The following is a 26861-nucleotide window of genomic DNA, read 5'->3' as shown; positions in this document are numbered from 1 at the left end:
ACCTATGTTTCTTCAGAATGCAATTTGACCATATGTGAAAGTGATGCGCCAGCATGTGAAAGTGGAGAAAAATTGGTGATAGGCTACAGTTCCACCTCTTGTTGTCCTGAGTACAGATGTGGTAAGTCTACTCAAATTTAAAATACAGATTAATGTTTGAGAAATGTAGGAAATCATTTCCACATTGCAAGAAGAATAAATCTAGCAGTTGTGGATTAGGGCTTATTTGAAAGCCTTGCCTGAGATGTCTTCTATTAAAGCCAATGAAATAAAGAAAAGAGTCAGATAAGCACCTATGCAATCAAAAGTGATTTTGCAGATGCTGGATATTTTGAGCAGTACACCAGACATTTGTTGATCAATCTGGAATCATAAGCTATGTATGACAAGAAGCATCCCCTGGTGAAGTCCATATACTGAATGTTCAAAAGCATCAAATAAGTACAAGTAGTAATTTTCTAGACACATTTCTAGAGTATGTACCTATTATTGACTAAAGTAATGGGTTAAAAAAAGAACTACATAGCCACATGCAACAAACTTGATTTTACAAAATTGCCATAGTTTTCTTTATTTTCTTAATTGAATACATTTATTCAAGATAAATTGGAAATTAAAAAGATATTTCTTGCTGTTTTTAATATATACTATAGTGTTGTTAATTTTAATGTTGAAATATAGAATGTGATGCTCTGGCATGTCCAACCAGTTCACCACCCGCATGCAGGGAGGACCAGTTTCTTGTTGAAGTGCGAATAGGCGACTCTTGCTGTTTCTCATTTCAGTGCGGTGAGTTAATGTTGCTCCAGTTAGTTGTTCTTGCACTAGAAGCCTGGTTTATAAAGGGTAGTCTCCATGAATGGACATAATTATATTGTGAAATGATGTATCCACATTATGTGAATCAACTGACTCACCATGGGATTTTTCACCCATCTGCAGTGTACAGCTCAATGGATTGTGTGTTAGAAACCTATCATACTTCATTGTCCACCTTGAAAGGCAAAAATGCTTTAGGCCTCCCGTGTATCAATAATACAGGCAAGGTACAGGGGAAATGTTATTTTTATCTAGTATTTTATCCCTCGTTGAGTTATTTTATTTATTTATTGAGATACAGCACGGAATAGGACCTTCCAACCCTTCGAGCAGCGCTGATCAGTAACCCCTGATTTATCCCTAGCCAGGGCAATTTACAATGTCCAATTAACCTGCCAACCAGTATGTCTTTCAACTGTGGGAGGAAACGCAAGCAGTCATGGGGAGAATGTACAGACTTCTTACAGACAGCAGCTGGAATTGAACTTCGGTCACTGGTACTGTAAAGCTCTCTGCTGACCACTACACTACCTCACCATTGAGTTCTGTCTGCTGGAGTTGTAGATTGTTGTAGAAAAATTCTTTTCTCTTGTGTTTTTAACTAAGAGGCTTTTTAAAAAAAGTTACATTATTCTATCTGACTAATCTCTTAACTAATAAAACAGACTACAAAAATGTTTTTTACAATATTTGATGCATTTTTTTCAACTATAGAATCATGTGGCTTGCATGTGTTCTATTTGCAAGTCACAGTGAAATTCTCCACTGGTTAAGGTTTTTTTTGTCATTCACAATAAAAGGCATAAATAAAAACAGAAAGTGCTGGAAAAACTCAGCACACTAGACAGCATCTGCGGAAAGGGGACTGGTTAATATTTCTGTTCCAAAATTTTTCATAAGTGGCACTTCTGTAGGAATCGATTTTCCTGTTACCAAGCATGATGTGAAGAAGGTCAGCCTGGAAATGTGGTCTAATGCACAATTTTGTAAAGAGCCGTAATTGATCAGTACAATTAACAATTTTCTTTAGGAATAATTTTGAACTTCCCATAAAATGTTCATTCATATTGGGGGAAATGTCACAGTTATATATTATAGCTAAAGATATCACAGATTGTTTCTTTCATCAGACAGTTGTTTGAAAACGTGTCTCCTGTATGGTGATGGTTGGCTGTTAGATACCTTGCCTTATTTTAAGGCTCTTAATGAGGTATTTAATATAAATTTTAAAACGATCTACTTTTGTAGTGTGCGAGTCATGCATTGACCCAATTCCGACATGCAATGAAGGAGATATTCTTGCAATAGACCTCAATACTGTGGATCGTTGTTGCCCACTCTATCATTGTGGTGAGTGAAATATCTGCTTTGCTACTTCTGCTTGCTGATCAATTCATGCTATGTAATGTTCTGTTGATATTTTGGACATACAGGATGGTAATTCAATCTTAATAACTTCCTGAGAAAAAAAATAGCTTGCCATCTTTGGCAAGACTCTTCCTTGAAATGTATTAAGAAGTTTAAACCCATTTTCTGCTATTTTCCTTTCTCCACATTATCATTGTTCAGAATTGTATTACACGATTAGGTTTTGCACTTAAAACAAAGGGTAATTATTAATAGAATGAAATCTTCTTCTAGTGTCTGCTTTTATATGGTGCAGTACCAAAGACTTGTGGGAACAAAGTCGGATTATGAAGTTCCAAAATACATGGGAGAAGCAATTTGTTTTGTTGAAGCTGTGGGATTTTTAAAAATGTGTATGTTAAGTTGAGAAGGAAAGAAGAGACACTGAGTGTGATGGTGCCGGACACAAAGGATTATAAAATCTCATTGCAGCATTCAGCTCCGTGAGGTGTTTGTGCTCTGTATGAATCTCCTTCCACCATTTTCACAGAACTCTATCAGCATCTTTTATTTCTTCCTTCTTTATGTGCTTCTCTAACTAGACTTTATTGAGTTGATAGCTTCTGCCTCAGCTTTTCCTTGGATAAAGGGCCGTCATTAAGGTTTGTTCGATATGGGCAATGTCGTATGACGTTGGTGATCGTGGTCTTTCCATGACCATGATTGTTCTTGGCAAATTTTTCTACAGAAGTGGTTTGCCATTGCCGCCTTCTGGGCAGCATCTTTACAAGACGGCCATTATCAATACTCTTCAGAGATCGATTAGAAACTTCTACCATAGGATAATCAATTGTCAAAGATGGAACTGGCCACCTACGGCAACATTTTGTGGGCAGCTCACAAAATGACTAGATACTCGACTAGGTACATGTTTTCTGAACTGCTGTTGCTGCAGTCCATAACCTGCAAAGCAGGGTTTCCCAACCCATCCACAGACCCCTTGGTTAATGGTGTGGCTCCAAGGCATAAAAAAGGATGGGGACCCCTGCTTTAAAGGATATACTTTTGAACCATGTGAACAAACTGGTGATTTTATGATCTCTTGGATTCAGTGAACTAGACTCTCAAGAATGCAGGTATAGCCGGGCAGCTGTCGCTGAGGATGGTCACTGTCGCGAGGCTTGGCAGCGGAAGATGAACCCGTGCTCGGCTCCATTGCTCTGTGCAAATTAAAGCATTGAGCAAATTAAAACTGCCGAGTTTGAGAGTGGAAAATGAGCAGGTGTTCAGCATCACCTACCTGCATTTGACCTCTCTCTCCCTCTCCCTCCCTCTCCCTCCCTCTCCCTCCCTCTCCCTCCCTCTTCCTCCCTCCCCCTCCCTCCCCCTCCCTCTTCCTCCCTCCCCCTCCCTCCCCCTCCCTCCCCCTCCCTCCCCCTCCCTCCCCCTCCCTCTTCCTCCCTCTTCCTCCCTCCCCCTCCCTCCCCCTCCCTCCCCCTCCCTCTCCCTCCCTCTCCCTCCCTCTCCCTCCCTCTCCCTCCCTCTCCCTCCCTCCCTCTCCCCCCCCTCCCTCTCCCCCCTCCCTCTCCCTCCCTCCCTCTCCCTCCCTCCCTCTCTCTCCCTCCCTCTCTCTCCCTCCCTCCCTGCTGCTACCATTGGACGGGTAGTACAGGAGTCTCGGGACCCATGTTGCCAGGTTCAGGAGCAGCCACTGGGCTCCTGGATTGATTTCACTCACCTCAGCCCTGAACTGGCTCCACAGCTGTGGACTCTGTGCTTTCTGAAACTCTGCAGTTCATGTTCTGTGTTATTTGTTTACTTTTTCTTGACTGTTTGAGTGACCCTGTTCTTTTTCTCACATTTTGATGTGTGGCAATCTTTGTGTGTGGCTTTTTGTGGATTCAATTCTTTGTTTGTGGCAAGTGGTTGTATATGGTAGACGTTCTTTGGTAACAAATCAGTACTTTGAACTTAATAAATATGTGTTTTAATGGCATGCAGGTAAATATTATAACATCGTGTTTTTTTAAAATTTCATTTTATTCTCTAGTTTAAAGGGAAACTAATACATACCATTTTGAACTGAACAGTCTGTAAGCCTTCCTTTTCCAATTCAAACATTTTAATAAATTTCATTATTTCTTATTTTTTTTTCTTAACTGCAGTCTGTGATGAAAATCTGTGCCCCCCTCCTGACAAGAACTGTGCAGCTGGAATGAAACTAGTGAAGAGACATGTTTCAGGAGTCTGCTGTCCTGACTGGCAGTGTGGTAACGATGAAATGAATTATTTATAACCTAATTATTTTAGGTCAAAACTTGCTGTTAATTATTCTCTTGTTTTGCAGACTGCACCTGTGAAAACACTACCAGTAAGACGTGTAAAGTGGTATGTCATGAATTAGCATATTGCAATCCAGTCTGTCATCGGAACGAGCCTATTAAGAACATCAAAGATTGACTCCGAAGTATCCCTTTAATAGGACTACGTTTAGATTTAAAAGGATGTTTGAGGCCCTCTGTCGGTAAGGGCTGACCATGGGTATAATGTCTATGTGATTCGCAACCCAGGGCAGTACACTATGTTGTCCATGTAGAAGGCTCCCCCTCTCCACGCAGCTGATGAATCGAAAGGAACAGCAGACGCTGACACAGTTTGGCACTAGTGGCATCACAAGAGTTACTAGTCAGTGCTAAACTCAACGTAGCACAGCCTTAGGGACTTCAGCTCGGGATTTTTCCCTCGGGGTTTACTCCCGAAGCCTTCCCCAAGGCAGCGGAGGTTTGAGATCAGAATTTTCCTTCTAGATGAGCTGCCAAACACGGCTGATGAGCCCCTTCCACCCAAAACAACTAGTTTTACAGTGTCAGCAACCTGCCCTTGCCCTTCTGTCAGTAGAAACAGTTCCGCTGGGCTAACTAGGTAAGCCACATGTGAAGGCCAGGAGCTGGACTTGGTCGTCAGAGTCTCTTTGAGATGCATGCCTTTGGGGGCATTTAATAGGCAGTGGGAGTTTATCCTCATTACCAACCTCCAATAAAAGACCCACATAATTCCTCTCAATTTCTTCAAACCTAATTCTCTATTTGCTTCAACTTCATGTACAGGTCAACTGCTTTTGATCCTAACTCCCCCTGCTGGGTTCCCTCAAGTTCAGATGCAATCCGTTTCTCTCATTGCAGCCACTTCTGCCCCAGAAGAGACACCAATAGTTCAAATTCAAGTCAAATCAAATCAATTTAAGTTTAATTATCCTTCAACTGTACATGAATACCACGTTCCTCTGGGGCCAAGGTGCAAAACAAACACAGCACGATCAAGATAGTGTGCAAAAAAAAACATAGTCACGCAAAAAAAAATCAAAAAATATATACCCCAAGTCCCTGGGTGACATGTTTCACAAAATCATGGTGCAGTTCCCTCAGGCCTGCCTTTCCATTCAGTATGGTTATGACTGATCTCTGCTGGCATTAACTCCTCTTTTTATGCTGGTTCCCCAAAACCTTCAGCTCCTTAAACATTCAAATCTCTATCTCAAATGAAATGGCCACCACCATGCTCAGGAGCTAGAGAATTCCAGAAATTCCTAATCCTCTGAGAGAGGCACTTTCTACACACCTGAGGTTTAAATAACTAGACCTTAATTTTGTAGCTTTGTCCCCTTGCCTGTGATTCTCAAGTAATTTACTGTCTTGCTGCAAAATAGGGGGAAGTTCTAACAGAGGACCCTGGCTTTCAGGATGTCTGTGGCTGTACTCGTTTCATCTGCAGTAAGTTTCCTATGGTTTCCTTGAACTTCAACAGCTGTTAGATTACTTACAGGCATTATCTGCTCTTGCTGGATCACAAATATTATGCAGCAAGTCTGCCCATCTATTTAAATGGGCCAACATATTGTACTGTAAGAAATTCATTATGAAATTAATCGAAATCCTGCTTTTTGCTTTTAATTTGTTCTTAATTTAGAAGCTTGCTGTTTGATCAAAATTGAAGCTGTATTCCGTACAGCTTAGTCATAACTTCCCAAACATGCTACCTGTTTTACCTCCAGCTGATTTTGCATATGAGTTAGGAGAAATGTATCTTGGTTGCTGGCACTGATATCCCAGCAAACGTCAATGGGAGTTGGCAATTTAAATGGTTCGCCACAGACTAGATAGGCCAAAGGGTCTGTTTCTGTGACTATGACTCTCTAAATATATGTTGTCCAATTCACGTGCATATTTATTTATTGTCTTGCTCTGCTCTGTTACAACAGTCCAGAAACAGGATGCCCCATGGATTTTATGCTCTTTGAGTATCAGTGGATGTTCCACTGATAATACAGTATCATTGCACAAGTGTCAATAGAGACCATTGCTTGTCAATTTCCAAAAAAAAACACTCTTAAGTAACTCCCTGTAATGAAATGGGAAGCCCGTGTCCTTAAGAGACAATAGTGTGCAGTTACCACCAGGAAGTTAATGTTAACAGTCAAGCTGCTTCTAGTGACTCTAAATGGTGCATGTTCTACACTTCCAGATATACAGTTCCAGTGATACTGTACTGAATATTGAGGGCTGAGAACCTTCAACAGTCTACTATCTGAAAGCTATTTATGTACCTACTGACTGTTACCGCAGGTGTTTAGAAACATAGAAAACCTATAGCACAATACAGGCCCTTCAGCCCACAAAGCTGTGCTGACAATGTACTTACCTTAGAAATTACCTAGGGTTACCCATAGCCCTCTATTTTTCTAAGCTCCATGTACCTATCCAGGAGTCTCTTAAAAGAACCTATCGTTTCTGCCTCCACCACCGCCGCCGGCAGCCCCTTCCTCACACTCACCACCCTCTGCATAAGAAGAAAACTTACCCCTGACATCTGCTCTGTACCTGCTTCCAAGCACCTTAAAACTGTGCCCTCTAGTGTTAGCCATTTCAGCCCTGGGAAAAAGCCTCTGACTAGCCACATGATCAATGCCTCTCTTCATCTTATACACCTCTATCAGGTCACCTTTCATCCTCCATCTCTCGAAGGAGAAAAGGCCGAGTTCACTCAACCTATTCTAATAAGGCATGCTCCCCAATCCAGGCAACATCCTTGTAAATCTCCTCTGCACCCTTTCTTATAGTTTTCACATCCTTCCTGTAGTGAGGTGAGCAGAACTGAGCACAGTACTCCAAGTGGGGTCTGACCAGAGTCCTATATAGCTGTAACATTACGTCTTGGCTCTTGAACTCAATCCCATGATTGATGAAGGCCAATGCACCGTATGCCTTCTTAACCACAGAGTGAACCTGCGCAGCAGCTTTGAGTGTCCTATGGACTTGGACCCCAAGATCTCTCTGATCCTCCACACTGCCAAGACTCTTACCATTAATACTATATTCTGCCATCATATTTGACCTACCAAAATGAACCACCTCACACTTATCTGGGTTGAACTCCATCTGCCACTTCTCAGCCCAGTTTTGCATCCCATCAATGTCCCGCTGTAACCTCTGACAGCCCTCTGCACTATCCACAACACCCCCAACTTTGTCATCAGCAAATTTACTAACCCATCCCTCCACTTGCTCATCCAGGTCATTTATGAAAATCACAGAGAGTCGGGGTCCCAGAACAGATCCCTGAGACACACCACTGGTCACTGACCTCCATGCAGAATATGACCCGTCTACAACCACTCTTTGCCTTCTGTGGGCAAGCCAGTTCTAGATCCACAAAGCAAGGTCCACTTGGAGCCTATGCTTCCTTACTTTCTCAATAGGTCTTGCATGGGGTACCTTATCAAATGCCTTGTTGAAATCCATATACATTACATCTACTGCTGTACCTTCATCCATGTGTTTAGTCACATCCTCAAAAAATTCAATCAGGCTCGGAAGGGACGACCTGCCTTTGACAAAGCCATGCTGCCTATTCCTAATCATATTATGCCTCTTCAAATGTTTATAAATCCTGCCTCTCAGGATCTTTTCCATCAACTTACCAACTACTGAAGTAAAACTCACTGGCCTATAATTCCCTGAGCTATCTCTACTCCCTTTCTAGAATGAGGGAACAACATCTGCAACCCTCCAGTACTCAGGAACCTCTCCCGTCCCCATCAATAATGATGCATTTAGGGCAGCAATGAAGGTCCTCCATCTCTGGTGGTGTTCAGGGCTTCCTTCATCTTATCAGTGGCTTCCTCTTGGTTTTCAATACTGTCAGTCATGTAAGACCCAGAGGTTGACTCAGGAATACCATTGCATTCACTTGCAGAAGGATTCTTCATTGCTGTTCCCATAACAACTTTGTTAGCCCTGAGTGGAACCCCCGAACCTGGAGGACCGGTGGACCACTCTTAGTAGTTTATATTTCATTTATAATTATATTCAATTAATGTTCCTGAATTTAAATAGTGAGGCCCTCCATTGGTCAGGGTCAACCATGGATACTACCTACATGATCTGCAAGCCAGGGTAGTACAATACATCCAGGGTAATATAATATAGAGAGCAAGCTATTGCCCCTCTCCACACAGCTGATGAATCCAAAGGGACAACAGAGACCGATACAGTTAGACACGAGTGGTGCCATAGGAGTTGCCAGTCAGCATTGAGCTCAAAGTAGGACTCCTTTAGGGAATCCAGCTCGGGAATTTTCCTTGGGGTTTACTCCCGGAGCCTTCTCCATGAGTCCATAACAACCGCAATGAAGCTGAATGCACCGTATGCCTTCTTAACCACACAGTCAACCTGCGCAGCAGCTTTGAGTGTCCTATGGACTTGGACCCCAAGATCTCTCTGATCCTCCACACTGCCAAGACTCTTACCAGTAATACTATATTCTGCCATCATATTTTACCAAAATGAACCACTTCACACTTATCTGGGTTGAACTCCGTCTGCACTTCTCAGCCCAGTTTTGCATCCTGTCAATGTCCCACTGCAACCTCTGACAGCCCTCCACACTATCCACAACACCCCTAATCCCCAACCTTCTCCATAACAACCCCAATGCAGCGGAGGTTCGAGATCAGAGTTTTCACTCTCCCAGAAGAGCTGCCAACCATGGCTGATGAGCTCCATCTGCCCACAGTGACTGGTTTTAAGGAGCTAGTAACCCGCCTTTGCCTCTTCTCCTGTCAGTAGAAATGATTTCATCAGGTTTAGTAGCTAAGCCACACATGAAGGCCAGAAGCTGGACTTGGTTGTCAGTGGGTATTTGAGACTCACACCACTGGGAGCATTTAATAGATAGTGGCAGCTTATTCCCATCAACAACCCTGGCTATGACAACTTTAAGAAACCAATTAAATAGTACTTGGCTAAAATCCTTAATTTTGGAAAAAATAGTAATAATTCAGACTATATTCACTGAATAATTCTAATAATAATGTATCTGTAATTATTAACACAAGAGATTCTGCAGATGGTGTAAATCCAGAGAGCATACACAAACTGCTGGAGGAACTCAGCAGGTCAGGCAGCATCTATGAAACTGAATATTTCAGGCAGAGACCTTTTTTCTATAATTATTAATTAGATTATGCATTTAATTGTTTCAGGAAAAGCTGATGTCTGCCTCTTCCAAGGTGTCACTGCACTGAATCCTGGCCAGTCACTATTTCAGCATCTTGAGGGTGACCAGTGTTACATAGCAAGTTGTTTCCAGAGTACAGATTCAGCCACCGAAGCTCCTTCAATGGAAGTATCAATAGTTAACTGTTCAGCAAAATGCCAACCTGTGAGTTAATAAGTATGATCATTTAATCTTGAAAATTTCAAAATATGCCATTGGAAAAAGGTTTACATAAGATTTTCCTTAGTAGCTCAATCTTTCTACGTTGGGAAGAATTCTTGTATACTTCATCCATCGTAACAGGCAGGATCATTGTTCAAATTTGTACAGAGTGCCTTTCTCTTGGTTAAGTTATTACAAATCTTAAGTGATCTCTTCCCTTCTCAACCAGACACCATCCTCTGGAATCCCTGTGTTTTCATTTTAGAGCACCTCTCTAACTGCAAGCTGAGTCCTGAGAGTTTCAATTGGCTGCCAAAAACGAGCCACTCAATCTCTCCGCCAAATCTCTTTGCTACTGTCCACAGCACCTGAACTCTGACTGCCTCTGTATAGGTATCCATCATTCTAATCTCTATTCAGAAGACAGAAGTAATAGTTTTCATTCATAACAAAAAACCCTTTTCGCATGTCATTGATTCTGCCTGGTTCCCCCTGTTCATACTTGTGCAGAACCAGGATGTTTGCAGCTTCTGTTTAATCCTGGGCAGAATTACCATTCTATATCAGTTCCCTCCACTGATAACATATTTTGAGTTATGTCCCTGTATAGGTTGATAAGCTTAATGTGATGAGGTTAATAATTTGCCTTTACATTGATTACAAATTTGTTTGTATACAACTGTTGTTGTAACATCATAGTCAATTGTGGTAACATTTGCTGACACTCAGTTCTGAATAAGTGTAAAATTGTGATTCATAACAAATTTTCTTCAGCAATCTTTTAAAAATCTATTACAGAAAGCACCACTTTGAAAACTTTATTGCTGTGTATATTAAATTACATTTTTCCAATTATTTTATGTAAAATTACCTGTGATAAGTTTTGTTGAGCAGATGTGTAAAGGTCTACTAAGTCACTGTTGCTTATGAAAACTTTGATACAGGGGTGATAACAATTTTCTTGGTAACTTCTCAATAAATGAACTCTGAGTTTTCTTGAGATAAAGAGAATGATTGTATTAATCAACAGCATCAAGTCTATGTTCCTTCAACTGATCCCCATGTTTGCTGTGGAACGTGTAAGAATATGTCATGTCCTTTTGAGGAAGATGGGATCATAGTTTTACATAATGTAAGTTCATTCAGTGTACTATATTAACCAATTTGCATTTTCCTGTAATACCAATAACATGTATATCATTTTGCCCTAGAATTGATATGTTCAGACATATGTGTGGGCATTAGTAAATCTATGAAATTGTGAATTTGAAATTGCTAATTTCAGGGAGAAATGTGAATCTGTTTTTAGGGCCTGGGTTCACGCTAGGAGACTTTCTTAAACAGAATGATTTTCAAGAGACTGAAAAAGGGCTAAGCTAGTACTAATGCCTTCCACACCCTAAAACATCACACGTTGATCACTACACACATTTACAAGCAGCCATCTGTGATACTTAACCTGTGGGGTTTGAAGATTGTGGATTAATGAGAAAGGGCCCTGGTTGTCTTTACAAAAGATAGAAAGTCTGATCTATTGGGTGCTTCTAATATTTTCCGTTTTTGAACGCAAAGGCACAACACAAATTTCTAAGGCTTGGGTTGTGAAGAAAGTGATATCCAGTTATGTCAGAAGGAGTGGGATGAGATTCTGTTCTGGATTAATTACTTTTAGAATTTAGCTTAAGGATATACAGATCAATATTTGTAAAATGCTTTAAAGCATTTAAAATCTCAAAATTTTATAACATCCTACATAAACGTTATTTCCTCGGTAGACTTCCAAAGAGACCATTGTTTGGATATATTTTGTTCTCTATTGGTTTAGACATTTGTTTCCGAAATATTCAGCGCACTATGGTCCTTAATAAATTATAAAATAAATTGAATTATGAAAATTGTATGTTGGCTTTCAAAAATGTTTAAATTCATTTATATAATTTTATTTCCACTCCAGGCAGGAACCTCCTGGATTGCTGACTGTATCAGATATGAATGTCTGGAGACAACCATTGGGGTCATGATGATCGGCTCTGGAATTGTCTGCCCACCATTTAATGAAACTGAATGCATACAGGTCAGTACATTGTCATCATAACAATACCATGTCCCTTCTGCAGAGTTAGACCATCTTCAGAGAGTTGGCCAACTTTTGGAAAGTGAACCTTGTATCATTGCCCAAAAGAGAAAAAGCTCCAAATATACAGAAAATCATGAAGCAAAAAAAAATTAGACTTCCAATAAAATTTTAGACTTCCAACAAACAATGCCTGCCACAGATACCAACCCTGCATTCACATATGGACACATATTTAAACATAAATCCTAGCTGTTTGTTACACATGAATTTTTATTGCTTTTCACCTGTTGGTGAGGGGAGACCTCATAGAAACATTTCGAATGTTAAAAGCCATGGACAGAGTGGATGTGGCAAAGTTGTTTCCCATGATGGGGGAGTCTAGTACGAGAGGGCATGACTTCAGGATTGAAGGGCGCCCTTTCAGAACAGAAATGCGAAAAAATTTTTTTAGTCAGAGGGTGGTGAATCTATGGAATTTGTTGCCACGGGCAGCAGTGGAGGCCAAGTCATTGGGTGTCTTTAAGGCAGAGATTGATAGGTATCTGAGTAGCCAGGACATCAAAGGTTATGGTGAGAAGGCGGGGCAGTGGGACTAAATAGGATAAAATGGATCAGCTCATGGTAAAATGGCAGAGCAGACTCGATGGGCCGAATGGCCTACTTCTGCTCCTTTGTCTTATGGTCTTATGTTGATGTCAGGGCTTGTCAACAACAATGAGTTGTATTTCATGATATTTTTCCTGCGTCTCTGTAACATGAAAGCAGGTTCACAGATTTGGTGAGTGAGACAGACAACACTGGTTATGAATAAGCATATTAATCATTTATTTACAATCAGTAAAAAATCTGACGAAATATCTAAGTCCCCCCAAGTTATACAAACTGCAAAACTAAATATTCAACGAACAGAGACTTGCTAAGAGTGCACATTGGCTCCCTGTAGTCCGGAGCATACTTTCCCAATAGTTCTTCAGCACCGATCACGACCTCAGTGTGCACGCCCTGAGAACAAACGGAGAGTGAGGCCGAGCCTCCCGCACGTGCTATTCTTATACTTCTGAGGTGCCTAAAACCGGACACCAGTGCTGGGGCACACACGGCAACCAATGGGAAACAGCTGCTACATCCTTCAAACAGGCCAATTGATAACCAGCACAATCGAAGCTGCTTTCAACCAACGAGTAAACTAACTCCCACATAATAGTCTCTGCTCCCAAGCTGAGGGAATCTTGAAGAGACTTCTCAGTTCTTGAAACATTAGAACCTAGGGTGTTTAGTAGCCACTAGTGGTACAAAAGTCATGTCTCCAAATAGTCTAAAGCTGATAAAGGATCATTTCTCTTATCTCCAGGCTCTGAATTTGGAGAGTTGAAGATGGCATTCAATTAATTATCCTGTATGACAATGTTAGAAGACTCATACTCCAGTTGATCAGGAATATGTGAATAGTTTAAAACAAGTTGCTTTCTTTGTTTAGCAAACATAAAATCAATATTTGAAAATTGGTTATAAAATTAACTTTTGGGCTGTAATTTCTTGCCTACTGACACATGTTGGACTGAAAGTATTCATCCATTTTGTGCAACACACACAAAATGCTAGAGGAACTCGGCAGGTCAGGCAACATCAGTGGAGGGAAATGAACAGTCAACGTTTTGAGCTGAGATCCTTTATTGGGACTGGAAAAGAGGGGGGCAGATATCGGAAGAGGCAGAAGCACATGCTGGCAGGAAATGGGCGGGGTAGGTGGGAGGGGGAGAGGGGATGGAAGTGAATGATGTGAGAAGCTAGGAGGTGAAAGGTGGAAGAGACCAAGCACTAAAGAAGGAATCTGATAGGAGAGGACAGAAGACCATGGAATTAAGGAAAGGAGGTGGAAAACCAGAGGGAAGTGATGGTCAAGTCATGAGGGCAGGGGTGGAGGGGAAAGGGAGTAAGAGGGCCATCAGAATGAGGGAAAACAAAGTAGGGGGTGAGGGGTTGGGTGATACAATGAAAAACAGAGGGGAGTGGTTACCAGAAGCTAGAAATGCCATTAGGTCAGAAATACCAAAACCATTGTTATAACTGTTTGAAGAAGTGTTTTCAAGATGAAACACAGCACTGCTGGTGGGTCTTACCAAAAACAAAACATTACCTGGGGTTCATGAGTTTCCCTTGTATCCCAAACTCCAATAATTGATAGTCTTATTGATTGTTTTTAAACTTATTCATGAGCTCTTATTGATTAATATCAATAGACATCGATTATGTTTGATCATTCACTGTTCCTAGTTATTAGGCATTTCAAAAATACCATGATTTGACTTTCTTCAAAATGATATTCTTAAATCTACTCACATATCACTACATCCATCAACATTACCTCCATTCATTTTATCTGCTATGTGTTTTATAAGTTTCACCTTTCATTAGCATTGCTATGCTTCCAAATTTACTGCCTGCAAATCCATTTTGATTTTTCATTTAGCTGAGTAATTATTAAGAAACTAAGACCTACCTGTGGATCAGAATACATACTATTGTTCCTGACTGACCGTTCACATTCAACCATTTTGCTTAACAAGGTTGCCTTTGATTCCACTCTGTTTAACCATTCCTAATCATTTCTTGTGTGGTAACATCAATTGCCTCTGGATGTCTAAGTAGAAACTTTCATTTAAATCACATCAATAAATTAAATTAATTAGAAAAGTCATTTTGTACATTTATTAAGAAAAAGGCAATAACTGAGGAGTGGGCAAGTCCACTCAAGGATAAGGTAGAGAATTTGGAGTTTGAGTCACAGAAAGTGGTCGAGGTAGAACGTGAGTACTTTCTGTTGGTGCTTAGCAAGGAGAAGAATTTAGAGGATAGAGAAGGCAGAGTGGGCCATGTTAAAGAAGGGATTATGGATAATACACAGAAGGAGGATAATTAGTGTAAATTGGCATCAAGATCAGCATAACATCGTGGGCCAAATGGCCCGTCCCGTGGTATACAGTACTTTTTTCTCTGTTTTTGGACTAACATTTCACATTTTTGGTCAGTTTGAATTTGTCGAGTGATCAGTCACTCTGCCTCTAGATGGCAGAATCTAGATCAAATGATCAAACAGCATTCCTCTTAATTGAAGTTAGACCGACAGATCTACAATAGCTTGATTGATTTTTCATATTCTTCTTGAATCAAAATCAGGTTTATTATCACCGGCATGTGACGTGAAATTTGTTAACTTAGCATCAGCAGCAGTTCAATTCTATACATAATATAGAAGGAAAAAAACAAAATAAAGTAGTAATAATAATAAATAAATAAGTAAACCCATCACAGTATATGTATATCGAATAGATTAAAAATAGTGCAAAAAAACAGAAATATTAAAAAGTGAGATAGTGTCCAAGGGTTCAATGTCCATTTAGGAATTGGATGGCAGAAGGGAAGAAGCCGTTCCTGAATCACTGAGTGTGTGCCTTCAGGCTTCTGTATCTCCTACCTGATGGTATCAGTGAGAAAAGGGTATCCCCTGGGGGCTGGGGTCCTTAATAATGGACACTGCCTTTCTGAGACACTGCTCCTTGAAGATGTCCTGGGTACTTTGTAGGCTAGTACCCAAGATGGAGCTGACTAAATTCACAACTCTCTGCAGCTTCTTTCGGTCCTGTGCAGTAGCACCCCCCCACCCCCCCATACCAGACAGTGATGCAGCCTGTCAGCATACGCTCCACGGTACATCTATAGAAGATTTTGAATGTATTTGTTGACAAACCAAATCTCTTCAAACTCCTAATGAAGTGTAGTCACTGTCTTGCCTTCTTTATAACTGCATCAATATGCAGGGACCAGTTAGATCCTCAGAGATCTTGACAACCAGGAATTTGAAACTGCTGACTCTCTCCACTTCTGATCCCTCTATGAAGATTGGTATGTGTTCCTTCGTCTTACCCTTCCTGAAGTCCACAAAAAGCTCTTTCGTCTTATTGACGTTAAGTGCCAAGTCGTTGCTGTGACACCATTCCACTAGTTGGCATATCTCACTCCTGTACGTGCTCTCGTCACCACCTGTGACTCTACCAACAATAACTGTATCGTCAGCAAATTTATAGATGGTGTTTCAGTTATGCCTAGCCACACAGTCATGGGTATATAGAGAATAGAGCAGTGGGCTAAGCACACACCCTTGAGGTGCACCAGTGTTGATCATCAGCGAGGAGGAGATGTTATCACCAATCCGCACAGATTGTGTTCTTCCAGTTCAGAAGTTTAGGATCCAATTGCAGAGGGAGGTACAGAGGTGCAACTTCTCAATCAGCATTGTGAGAATGACGGTATTAAATGCTGAGCTGTAGTCGATGACTGGCATCCTGACATAGGTGTTTGTGTTGTCCAGGTGGTCTAAAGCTGTGTGGAGAGCCATTGAGATGGCGTCTGCCGTTGACCTATTGCGGTGATAGGCAAATTGCAATGGGTCCAGGTCCTTGCTGAGGCAGGAGTCCAATAATTTGCTCATGTGGACATAATTGGGATGGCCCAGTAGCGTAGTGGTTAGCACAACACTACAGTAAGGGTGACCTGAGCTCAATTACCGCTGTTGCATGTAAGGAGTTTGTACGTTCTCCCTGTGACCATGTGGGTTTCTTTCCATGGTCCAATGACATACCGATTGGTAGGTTAATGGGTCATTGAATATTGTTCTGTGATTTAGGCTAGGATTAAGTTTGGGGATTGTTGTACACTGTGGCTCAATGACCTATTCTGTGCTGTATCTCAACAAACAAACAAATAAATAATATTTTAGTTTGCCTTGCTTTAATGGTATTTTCATTTTCCTCTATAATGACAATCACTAGCTTAGACACAGAACTAATAGTAAACACAAACCATATATGTGTCAGTCAGTCTGTAACGGAACAGCCAGAATGGTACAAATGGTATTACTAGACACACACAGTGGCCACTTTATGTACACCTATACACCAGCTCATTCATGCAAATATTTAACCAGCCAATCTTGTGACAACAACTCAGTGCATCACCACATGCAGATGTGGTCAAGAGGTTCAGTTGTTGTTCAGACCAAACATCAGAATGGGGAAGAAATGTGATCCAAATTATTTTGACTGTGGAATGATTGTTGGTGCCAGATGGGGTGGTTTGAGTATCTCAGAAGCTGCTGATCTTCTGGAACTTTTATGCACAACATTTCTAGAGCATGGTGCAAAAAACAAAAACCATCCAATGAGTGCCAGTTCTGTAAGTGAAAGCGCCTTGTTAATGAGAGAGGTCAAAGGAGAATGGGTAGACAGGATCAAACTGACAGGAACACAGCAGTGTGCAGAACAACTTCTCCAAGAGGTACCTAATAAAGTGGCCACTGAGTGTATAGCAATGTGACGTAATCTATTAAGGTGGTCACAACGCATTAATCTAAATGTGGCAATCTGTCAAGCAGCAAATAGACTTCGACCACACTCAGTGGTCCAAATCTATTATGTGGAGAGAGAAAACAAGTTAACGCTTCAGGCTGATATTAATTCTTCAAAATGATTTCATTATTTAGCAATTTTGCCATGTCTTTATTGTTGATTAGAGCATCCCCTGTGTCTATCTTTAATTAGCACACACTCTCCTCCACCACAGCCCATGGAGGGGGATATTTACACTCAAAGCAACAATGTAATATGATTGACTGAATCAGCAACTCGTTTTACATCTCTCCTGATTATTATTTACTATGTCTGGAAAAGCCAATTAGTCCCATTTCAAGAATGTAAGTAAACTAGTACGTTAATAAAGACTTGTCAATTAAGGTAACACACACACACACAAAATGCTGGAGAAACTCGGCAGATGAAGGGTCTCAGCCCAAAATATCAACCGTTCATTTCCTACCATTGTTGCTACCAGACCTGCTGAGTTCTTCCAGCATTCTGTGTGCTGTTCCAGATGTTACAGCATCTGCAGCCTCTCTTTTGTCAATTAAAGTTGTTTTTTTGAGGGGCTTTTGAGTTCATTCATGGCTCCGCCTGTCTAAGTAGACAATGGATGTGCCCGTTCTGGGGCGCAGACCTGGGTGATAAATATGGAGATCCTGGGCTGCCCAGACATCAAGATCCCCCTCTCGGCCTCGCGGATGTGGTCCAAAGGAATGCGAAGCAGTACATTTGGCGTCAGCTTGGCTGCAGGAGCTGCTGGGAGGTGACATGATACGTTATCCAACTGCCTTAGGGGCTCCACTCCGGATCTGTGTAGGGTTTACTCCTTAGCCTTCTCTTCTCTCGAAGATGCCCACAAGGCATTGGGATCCTAAATACTCTAAGTAGAATTAGAATTAGTTAAGTGGAATTGGTTTATTATTGTTGCATGCACTGTGATATGGCGAACTGCTTGTCTTGCATACTGTTGATATAGATCAGATCATCACAGAACGCCTTGAGATAGAACAAGGCAAAACAACAATATTGCAGAATAAAGTATAACAGCTACAGTCTGATGTGCTTCTCATTTACCTGCAATCATAACAAGGCAGACTGTTTAACCATAACAAGTTAGATCCCACACCACCAGGTTCACAAACATTTATTACCCTTCAACTGTTCGGCTCCCGAACCAATGTGGGTAACTTCACTCGCCTCGTCACTGAACTGATCCCACAACCTATGGACTCACTTTCGGGGACTCTACAACTCATGTTTTCAATATTATTTATTTATTTATTGTTATATATTGCATTTGTAGTTTGTCTTTTACACATTGATTGTTGGTCACTTTTTAGATGTAGTTTTCACTGATTCCATTGTATTTTGTTCTACTGTGAATGCCTGCAAGAAAATGAATCTCAGGTTAGCATACAGGGGCATACACAGTACTGTGCAAAAGTCTTGAGCTCGTATGCATAGCTAGGATGCCTAAGACTTTTGCACAGCACTGTATTAACATAGAAACATAGAAAATAGGTGCAGGAGTAGGCCATTCGGCCCTTCGAACCTGCACCACCATTCAGTATGATTATGGCTGATCATCCAACTCAGAACCCTGTACCAGCCTTCCCTCCATGCCCCCTGATCCCTTTAGCCACAAGGGCCATATCTAACTCTCTCTTAAATATAGCCAATGAACTGGCCTCAACTGTTTCCTGTGGCAGAGAATTCCACAGATCCACCATTCTCTGTGTGAAGAAGTTTTTCCTCATCTCAGTCCTAAAAGGCTTCCCCTTTATCCTCAAACTGTGACCCCTCGTTCTGGACTTCCTCAACATCGGGAACAATCTTCCTACATCTAGCCTGTCCAATCCCTTTAGGATTTTATACGTTTCAATAAGATCCCCCCTCAATCTTCTAAATTCCAACGAGTATAAGCCTAGTCGATCCAGTCTTTCATCATATGAAAGTCCTGCCATCCCAGGAATCAATCTGGTGAACCTTCTTTGTACTCCCTCTATGGCAAGGATGTCTTTCCTCAGATTAGGGGAACAAAACTGCACACAATACTCCAGGTGTGGTCTCACCAAGGCCTTGTACAACTGCAGTAGTACCTCCCTGCTCCTGTACTCGAATCCTCTTGCTGTGAATGCCAGCATACCATTCGCCTTTTTCACCACCTGCTGTACCTGCATGCCCACTTTCAATGACTGGTATATAATGACACCCCGGTCTCGTTGCACCTCCCCTTTTCCTAATCGGCCACCATTCAAATAATAATCTGTTTTCCTGTTCTTGCCACCAAAGTGGATAACCTCACATTTATCCACATTAAATTGCATCTGCCATGAATTTGCCCACTCACCTAACCTATCCAAGTCACCCTGCATCCTCTTAGCATCCTCCTCACAGCTAACACTGCCGCCCAGCTTCGTGTCATCTGCAAACTTGGAGATACTGCATTTAATTCCCTCATCTAAGTCATTAATATATATTGTAAACAACTGGGGTTCCAGCACTGAGCCTTGCGGTACCCCACTAGTCACTGCCTGCCATTCTGAAAAGGTCCCGTCTATTCCCACTCTTTGCTTCCTGTCTGCCAACCAATTCTCTATCCACATCAATACCTTACCCCCAATACCATGTGCTTTAAGTTTGCACACTAATCTCCTGTGTGGGACCTTGTCAAAAGTATTTGTCAATGTGGAGCAGAGAGTGAGTTTGTAAATATGGTGGGGGCAAAGGATGCTGAGAATGGCGAGGGTGGTGCGCTGCGGGAAGGGTGTGGGACAGGTGGCAAAGGAATGAGGAGCGCCAGGGGCAAGGGATGGTGCAGGTGCAGGCACACCCAGCTCTGAGACGTCAGGCAAAGTTATTTGATTCCAAACAATTGGTTTATTGATCATTATGGAATATCTCTCTAGTGTTTCCCACTCCCTTCCCTATCTTTTCCCCTTCTCCCAAGCATGATTTCACTCATGCTGCCCCCTTCCCACTCTTAAGACTATAAGATGCAGGAGAAGAATTGGGCCATTTGGGCTATTGAGTCTGCTCCACCATTTCATCATGGCTGATCCACTTTCCCTCTCAGCCCCAATCTCCTGCCTTCTCCCCGTATCCCTTCATGCCCTGGCTAATCAAGAATTTATCAACCTCTGCCTTAAATATACCCAATGGCATGGCCTCCACAGTTGCCGGTGACAACAAATTCCACAGGTTCACCACTCTCTGGCTGAAGAAACTCCTCCTCATCTCAGTTCTAAAAGGGCACCCCTCTATTCTGAGCCTGTGTCCTGTGGCCTTGTACTTCCCCACCACAGAAAACATCCTCTCCACATCCACTCTATCAAGGCCTTTCACCATTCAATAGGTTTCGATGAGATCCCTCCTCATTCTTCTGAATTCCAGTGAGCACGCTGTCAGTCCACAACAGAGATGCATAACAAAATCAGGTTTATCATCACTCGCATTGGTCATAAATTTTGTTTTTTCTCTGGCGGCAGCAGTACAATGCAATACACAAAATTACTATGGAACTGTGCAAAAGGTTCAGGCACCTTGGCTATATATTTGTGCCTAAGACTAAGACTTCTGCGCAGTATCGTATGTAGTTTGATGACAAATTTACTTTGCCCTTGAATATAAATTGTGAGGTCAAGAGTCCAACTTATTTTACTGGGGAACTATTTAATAGTCTTATAACAGCAGGAGAAAAAACTGCCCTTAAGCTTAGTGGTATGAGCTTTCAGCACTCAGCTTCGGACATTATTATGCCCACAGAAGATAGGGTTTGGGAACAGAACACACGTTAACGAAACTGACGTGAAAAGTTTAGGCAAGAGCTCTCTTGTTCTGCAATGAAAATTTAATACAATTTCCTCTGTTTCTTCTGATTATTTGTACTGTTTTTTTTTCCCTTTTATACAGAAAGGGGGAATTGCCAAGCTTTACATGGACGGTTGCTGCAAGACCTGTAAGTGAAACAAGGCCGCATATTATGCTTGTTTGGCTTTGGTTTTGGAGAGCTGTGGTTCAATCCTGAATTGCTGGGAAAATGGAGTGACAGAAGCATGTAGTAATTAAAATCATCCTGTTAAAATGATAAACAACAGTCATGAATTATTTGTTGCACTGCTTATTGGGGCTGCTATTTCATAAATGCAGGCTGCTGATGTGGTGAATCTCAAATTTATTCTGGAGTATAACTGTTATATAAAGAAAAGTGGAATTACTTATTCTAATCCTCTTTCAAAGGGCAGTTTGGGAATGTAATCTAATATTGATAAGGAAAGGAGTAATCATGAATCAATTCCATTTGAAAAAGAGGAGGAGAAATTCATCTCTGGATGCCAGGCACCAAATACTTGGCGAGGATACTTGTAGCCAGTTCTGTCGTGTTTTAACCATCGCTTTCATTGAGAACGTATCAGTCAAGACTTTGGTTATTGCCAGTGAGCAAAGATAAATTTCTCCCCAAACTCAGCATCATTCTGAAAGATAATGTTAAAGTTTCAAGTTCTTGTGTTTCATCTATAGGCTTAAAAAGTCTTGATCATGTTCTGGACAATAAATGTAGTACAGAGATTTGATAGATGGGAAATAGAACTATGAAATTCTTGACTTTCTCCTCCTAATATTTGGTTCCTTGTTTTACACATGTCTGTCTTTAATTTTGCTACTGTATTCTCTGTCAGCTTTCATTTTTTTAGTTGATCTTTTCTTTCAACTTTTAATCACAATATCTTTTAATTTAGTGGGTAGCACCACTTTAATTTCCATGTGGTGGTATACTAACCTCTCTGTTGTGCCATTTTAATTGTGAAATCTAATGCCAAAAGATCCAATGATAAAAGGAAGGGCTTGCAAACTAGTAATATTAGCCCATTTACTAGTTCTGCAAATAAATATTTTCCTGAATTCTAATAGCTGGAATGATTACAAGTTGACAGTTATGCTGTAAACATGTTTGATAACCTGTCAAATTACTTTGGGATCAGTATCCTAGAACTCTGGGATGGAAGAGGTGGAATTTGAATCGACACCTAGTTTTTCTGAGGATTATTGTTACATGAGAGTTTTGACAAGTTAAAGTGGGACTGATACGTGAGTTCCTTTGCATTTGGTACTGAGAGTGAACTTGATGGTAGTCATGAAATACTAAAATTTAGGTGGACTGCTTGAGTATTTTGTTGATCCTGATATTATTGTGCCACATTACATAGAACATAGAAAAGTACAGCACATTACAGGCCCTTCGGCCCACAATGTTGTGCTGACCTTCAAACACTGCCTCCCATATAACACCCACCTTAAATTCCTCCATATACCTGTCTAGTAGTTTCTTAAACTTCACTAGTGTATCTGCCTCTACCACTGACTCAGGCATTACACTAAACAATTGCTAGTGGTAGTATTAGTTTGTGCTACATTGCTCAAAGAAAATCATAATTCTTTGAGAGTTAAATATTTGTTGTAGGCTGTTGGGAAGTTTAGAACAATAGGTTACAGTGTACAGGCCAATTTATTTTGAATCTTCAGTATGCTTCATAAAATATACATGCTTATATTCCAACAGAGATCTTTTCAAAGGATCTAGTTCATGAGAATACGAAAACTGTTATACTTCAGAATTTTGCCTATTGTTTAAACTGATGTGGCTTCAGGGAATGCACCTAAATCCACAAATCACCTGCTTACACGTGATTCTTTAGTGTTATTTTGATTTATAAACATGCCATCACAGACTAAAAGCATGTGCAGTTGAATGGCCTTTCAAGTTCATCACCAGCTTCTGTTCATATGCGTTCCTTTTTGGCAGCGACACTTTTTTTTACACCAGCTTGAGTTAATGCATGCCAGATATATAAGATTTAATTGTAATTTATGCTGTCATTTTATGTTAAACTGATATTGATAATTCTGCCAGGTTCTGGATTGGCTTTATTACCTTTTACCATTAGTCCAGTAGTCCCAACTGGTAGTACTAACTGTGACACAGGTACTATTCCCATTATGTACTTTCTTTATAATTTTGGTATTTTATCAATAGTAAAATGTTCTATAAATTTACTTTCTGTGAGTTGTATGGTTTGGGTGTTATTTACAACAAGCACAGAGTAAGCTTTGTGTTGTATGGAACTACATGGAAGCTACTCTGCAGAAGCAGTCAGACATCCCAAATTGCCTCTACTAGGTTTTACAATCCCAATAAACCATTCTAAAAATCTCTTGTGGATTATATTCACCCATTCTGGAGTATTTCAGGTAATGTTTTGTAGATTGGACAGGTACTGCAGTCTAAATATCAAGTAATATCTAACAGGTTGCTATTCCATAGAAACAGAGATGGAAGAGGACTATTCAGCTCGTTATACACACACTGGCTCTCTACAAGGACAGTCCTCTAATTCCGTCCACCACCTCTTTCTCCATGGTCTTCCAAATTGATCTTGCTGCATATTTATCTAATTCCCTCTCGGAGACTGCAATATTACAGAATTAGAATTAGAGAAATTAAATTCACATTACCTCCACCTCTTTTCTATTCTATGCATTTTACCAGAATAAGGACCATAAGACAAAGGAGCAGAAGCTGGCCATTCGGTCCATCGAGTCTGCTCCACCATTTTATCATGAGCTGATCCATTCTCCCATTTAGTCCCACTCCCCTGCCTTCTCACCATAACCTTTGATGCCCTGGCTACTCAGATACCTGTCAATCTCTGCCTTAAATACACCCAATGATTTGGCCTCCACTGCCGCCCGTGGCAACAAATTCCATAGATTCACCACCCTCTGACTAAAAAAATTTCTTCACAAAACTGTCTCACGAATTGCCCTTGCTTTTATTCTACATATTGTGCGACTGCACAGTTGGGTGCCATGCAAGTATTTCAAGAGCACATCTTTAAATTCTGAGATCAAATCATTTGTGTATTTGGTGAACAAAAAAAAAATCATCTGGTACTGATCCATGTGTATTTAAAATGAACAACACAGACAAAACTATTCACCCCAAAACGTTTCAGCTTTTACAATTCATTTATGGCTCCTCTAACTGTTTTATATCCTTTTGCAATGCACACAAAATGCTGGAGGAACTCAGCAGGTCAGACAGATGCTGTCTGTCCATGTTCCTCTTGTCTCACCTACCATCCCATAAGCCTCCCCACCTAACACATCATTCGCTGCAACTTCCACCATCTTTAGTGGGATCCTACCACCAAACACATCTTAATGACCTGCTCCCCACCCCACTCTCTGTTTTCACAGGGATCTCTCCTTCCATGATTCCCTTGTCCATTCATCCCCCCACCAAATTTACATCCTAGCACTTCTCCCTGCAAGTGACAGAAATGCTACACCTGCCCATTCAGCTCCTCTCTTCCTCTCTTACCTCCATTCAGGGCCCCCAGTAGTCCTTCCAGGTGAGGCAACACTGGCATCCCCTCCAATTTTTTTTTTTACAGCTGTGCAGACTAATCATTGTTCTGAGCAGCACATTTATCACATGACCTGGAAGCTGTGCGATACATTCTAATAAAATTATATAAAAGAAAATTACTGCTGCCTGCCATCAAAGGCTATGTGCATGGGTGCATTTCAGTTACTGTGCAACCACGCACCCACGCAGCTCAGAGGGAACAGCGGGCAACACTTCACCTGCGAATCTGCTGCGGACATCTATTGTAGCCAGTTCTCCCGGTGGCCTCCTCTACAATGATGAGTCCGGATGCGAACTGGGGACTGCTTTGTCGAGCACCTCTGCTCCATCCGCTGAAAGTGGAATTTCCCGGTGGCCAGCCATTTTAATTCCTAACCCCATTCCCATTCCGGCATGTCGGTTCATGGCCTCCTCTTTTGCCATGGTGAGGCTGCTCTTAGGGTGAAGGAGCAACATTTCATATTCCATTCGGGTAGCTTCCAAGCTGATGGCATGAACATCGATTATTCCTGCCCTCTTCCCTCATCTTCTATTCCCCACTCCGGCCTCTTGCCGCTTCTCCTCACCTGCTTATCACCTCCCCCTGGTGCCCCTCCTTCTTCCCTTTCTCCCATGGTCCACTCTTCTTTCCTTTCAGATTCCTTCTTCTCCAGCCCTTTACCTTTCCCACCTCCCTGGCTTCACCTATCACCTTCTAGCTAGTCCTCCTTCCCCTCCCCCCAACACAACACTTTTTATGCTGGTATCGTTCCCCCTCCTTTTCAGTCCTGAAGAAGGGTCTTGGCCTGAAGATGCCACTTGTCCTGCTGAGTTCCTCCTCTATTTTGTGTGCATTGCCTTGGATTTCTGGCATCCAGGGAATCTCTTGTGTTTATGAATTCCCATTACCTTGTTATCAAATCCCTTTGGTCAGAGAAAGATCACTCCTCCTGTTCTCTGTTTCCTGAAATCTGGTTCCACATGCCTTTGTCATGAATTAATTATGTGGCATTTTATCAAAACTGTGTTTGTGTGTGGGAGCATTATGGATTGCAAGTAAAACAGATTTGTTCTCACAACATTTGCAGCCAATACATTTCAGCATAGATAGAGCACATAGTGCTGGAAGGAGGCCAATGCATTCCTGTAATGCAGCTTGACAGATTTTCAATGCATTTAAATTGAAGGGTGGAAAATTCGGCAAGCATATTACGGGCATGCACTCGCCTCAGTATTTTTTCTATGTTCTGTCCCAGAAATACTTACAACTGAGAACATTAGGAATAAAATTTTCACCATTAATATTTTCGTTGTTCAAATTATTCATTATTATTTAATCATCCCTTTTACAACTTGTACCAAAACAATGCTCATCATGGCATATGCGAGCATGTGTTCCTACCTGTAGCTGGAGAAACACTAAAGTGAATCTTTACATCATCAATCCCAGCACACAAGTAAAATGAATACAAAGTTTTACAATTCTGTCTCCTCCCCACCCCATCTTTATATCTCCTACTTACTTACCAACGCCCTTAGTTCCCTGTGGAGCATGGCCCATCGATCATCTCCTGTCTCCATTGTCCTCTGAAGTTGATGATTTTAGTTCACTAAGCTTCTGCAATCCACTGCATCTACTGAACAGGAATTGGCTGATACAGCTTCACCAGAGCCCTGTTGGCCAGCCTTATCCATTTCCACCTCTTACGATGGGGATACAGAGTTGGACTTTGAGAGGCCATCTTCTTATCTCACCTAGCTTCAAATCTTTAAAGAAAATTTGAGATAATTTTTAGGACACTAATTTGGCGAGCAGTGGGTCTGTATAACAGGCTAACCAGAAATGCAAATGCTGATGAACTTTCAGAAAGTACAGGAGTAACCGTGACACAAGCCGAATGATAAAATTTGCATGCATGGAAGAAACAGGTGATATTTAACCCATCGTTTCTAAAGAATTCATTCACAGGCATTTTATTAACCTCCTGACTGGTCTGTTGTGAAAAGACTGACAGAATTTGATTAACAAGATTAGTCAACAGCTATGTTAATGTTGTACCATGTGACTGCTTGTATGCCA

The 26861-nt window shown here is 41.3% G+C and overlaps 1 protein-coding gene across 1 annotated transcript in view; it reads left to right on the top strand.

Annotated features, from left to right (window-relative positions):
- Positions 1-26861, top strand: part of otogl (otogelin-like) — a 171535-nt gene that overhangs the window by 141077 nt on the left and 3597 nt on the right. The window contains exons 46-56 of the mRNA XM_072269291.1: positions 17-121; positions 682-789; positions 2068-2169; positions 4332-4436; positions 4514-4554; positions 5873-5936; positions 9707-9885; positions 10913-11014; positions 11837-11956; positions 21286-21331; positions 23285-23356. Of these exons, the coding sequence (XP_072125392.1) occupies positions 17-121; positions 682-789; positions 2068-2169; positions 4332-4436; positions 4514-4554; positions 5873-5936; positions 9707-9885; positions 10913-11014; positions 11837-11956; positions 21286-21331; positions 23285-23356 (1044 nt within the window). The remainder of the gene's footprint in view (positions 1-16; positions 122-681; positions 790-2067; positions 2170-4331; positions 4437-4513; positions 4555-5872; positions 5937-9706; positions 9886-10912; positions 11015-11836; positions 11957-21285; positions 21332-23284; positions 23357-26861) is intronic.

This window comes from Mobula birostris, chromosome 9 (genome assembly GCF_030028105.1).
Source record: "Mobula birostris isolate sMobBir1 chromosome 9, sMobBir1.hap1, whole genome shotgun sequence".
NCBI classification, from domain to species: Eukaryota; Metazoa; Chordata; class Chondrichthyes; order Myliobatiformes; family Myliobatidae; genus Mobula; species Mobula birostris.
The sequence above is the reverse complement of the archived record's forward strand: the minus strand, read 5'-3'. Positions and strand labels throughout refer to the sequence as shown.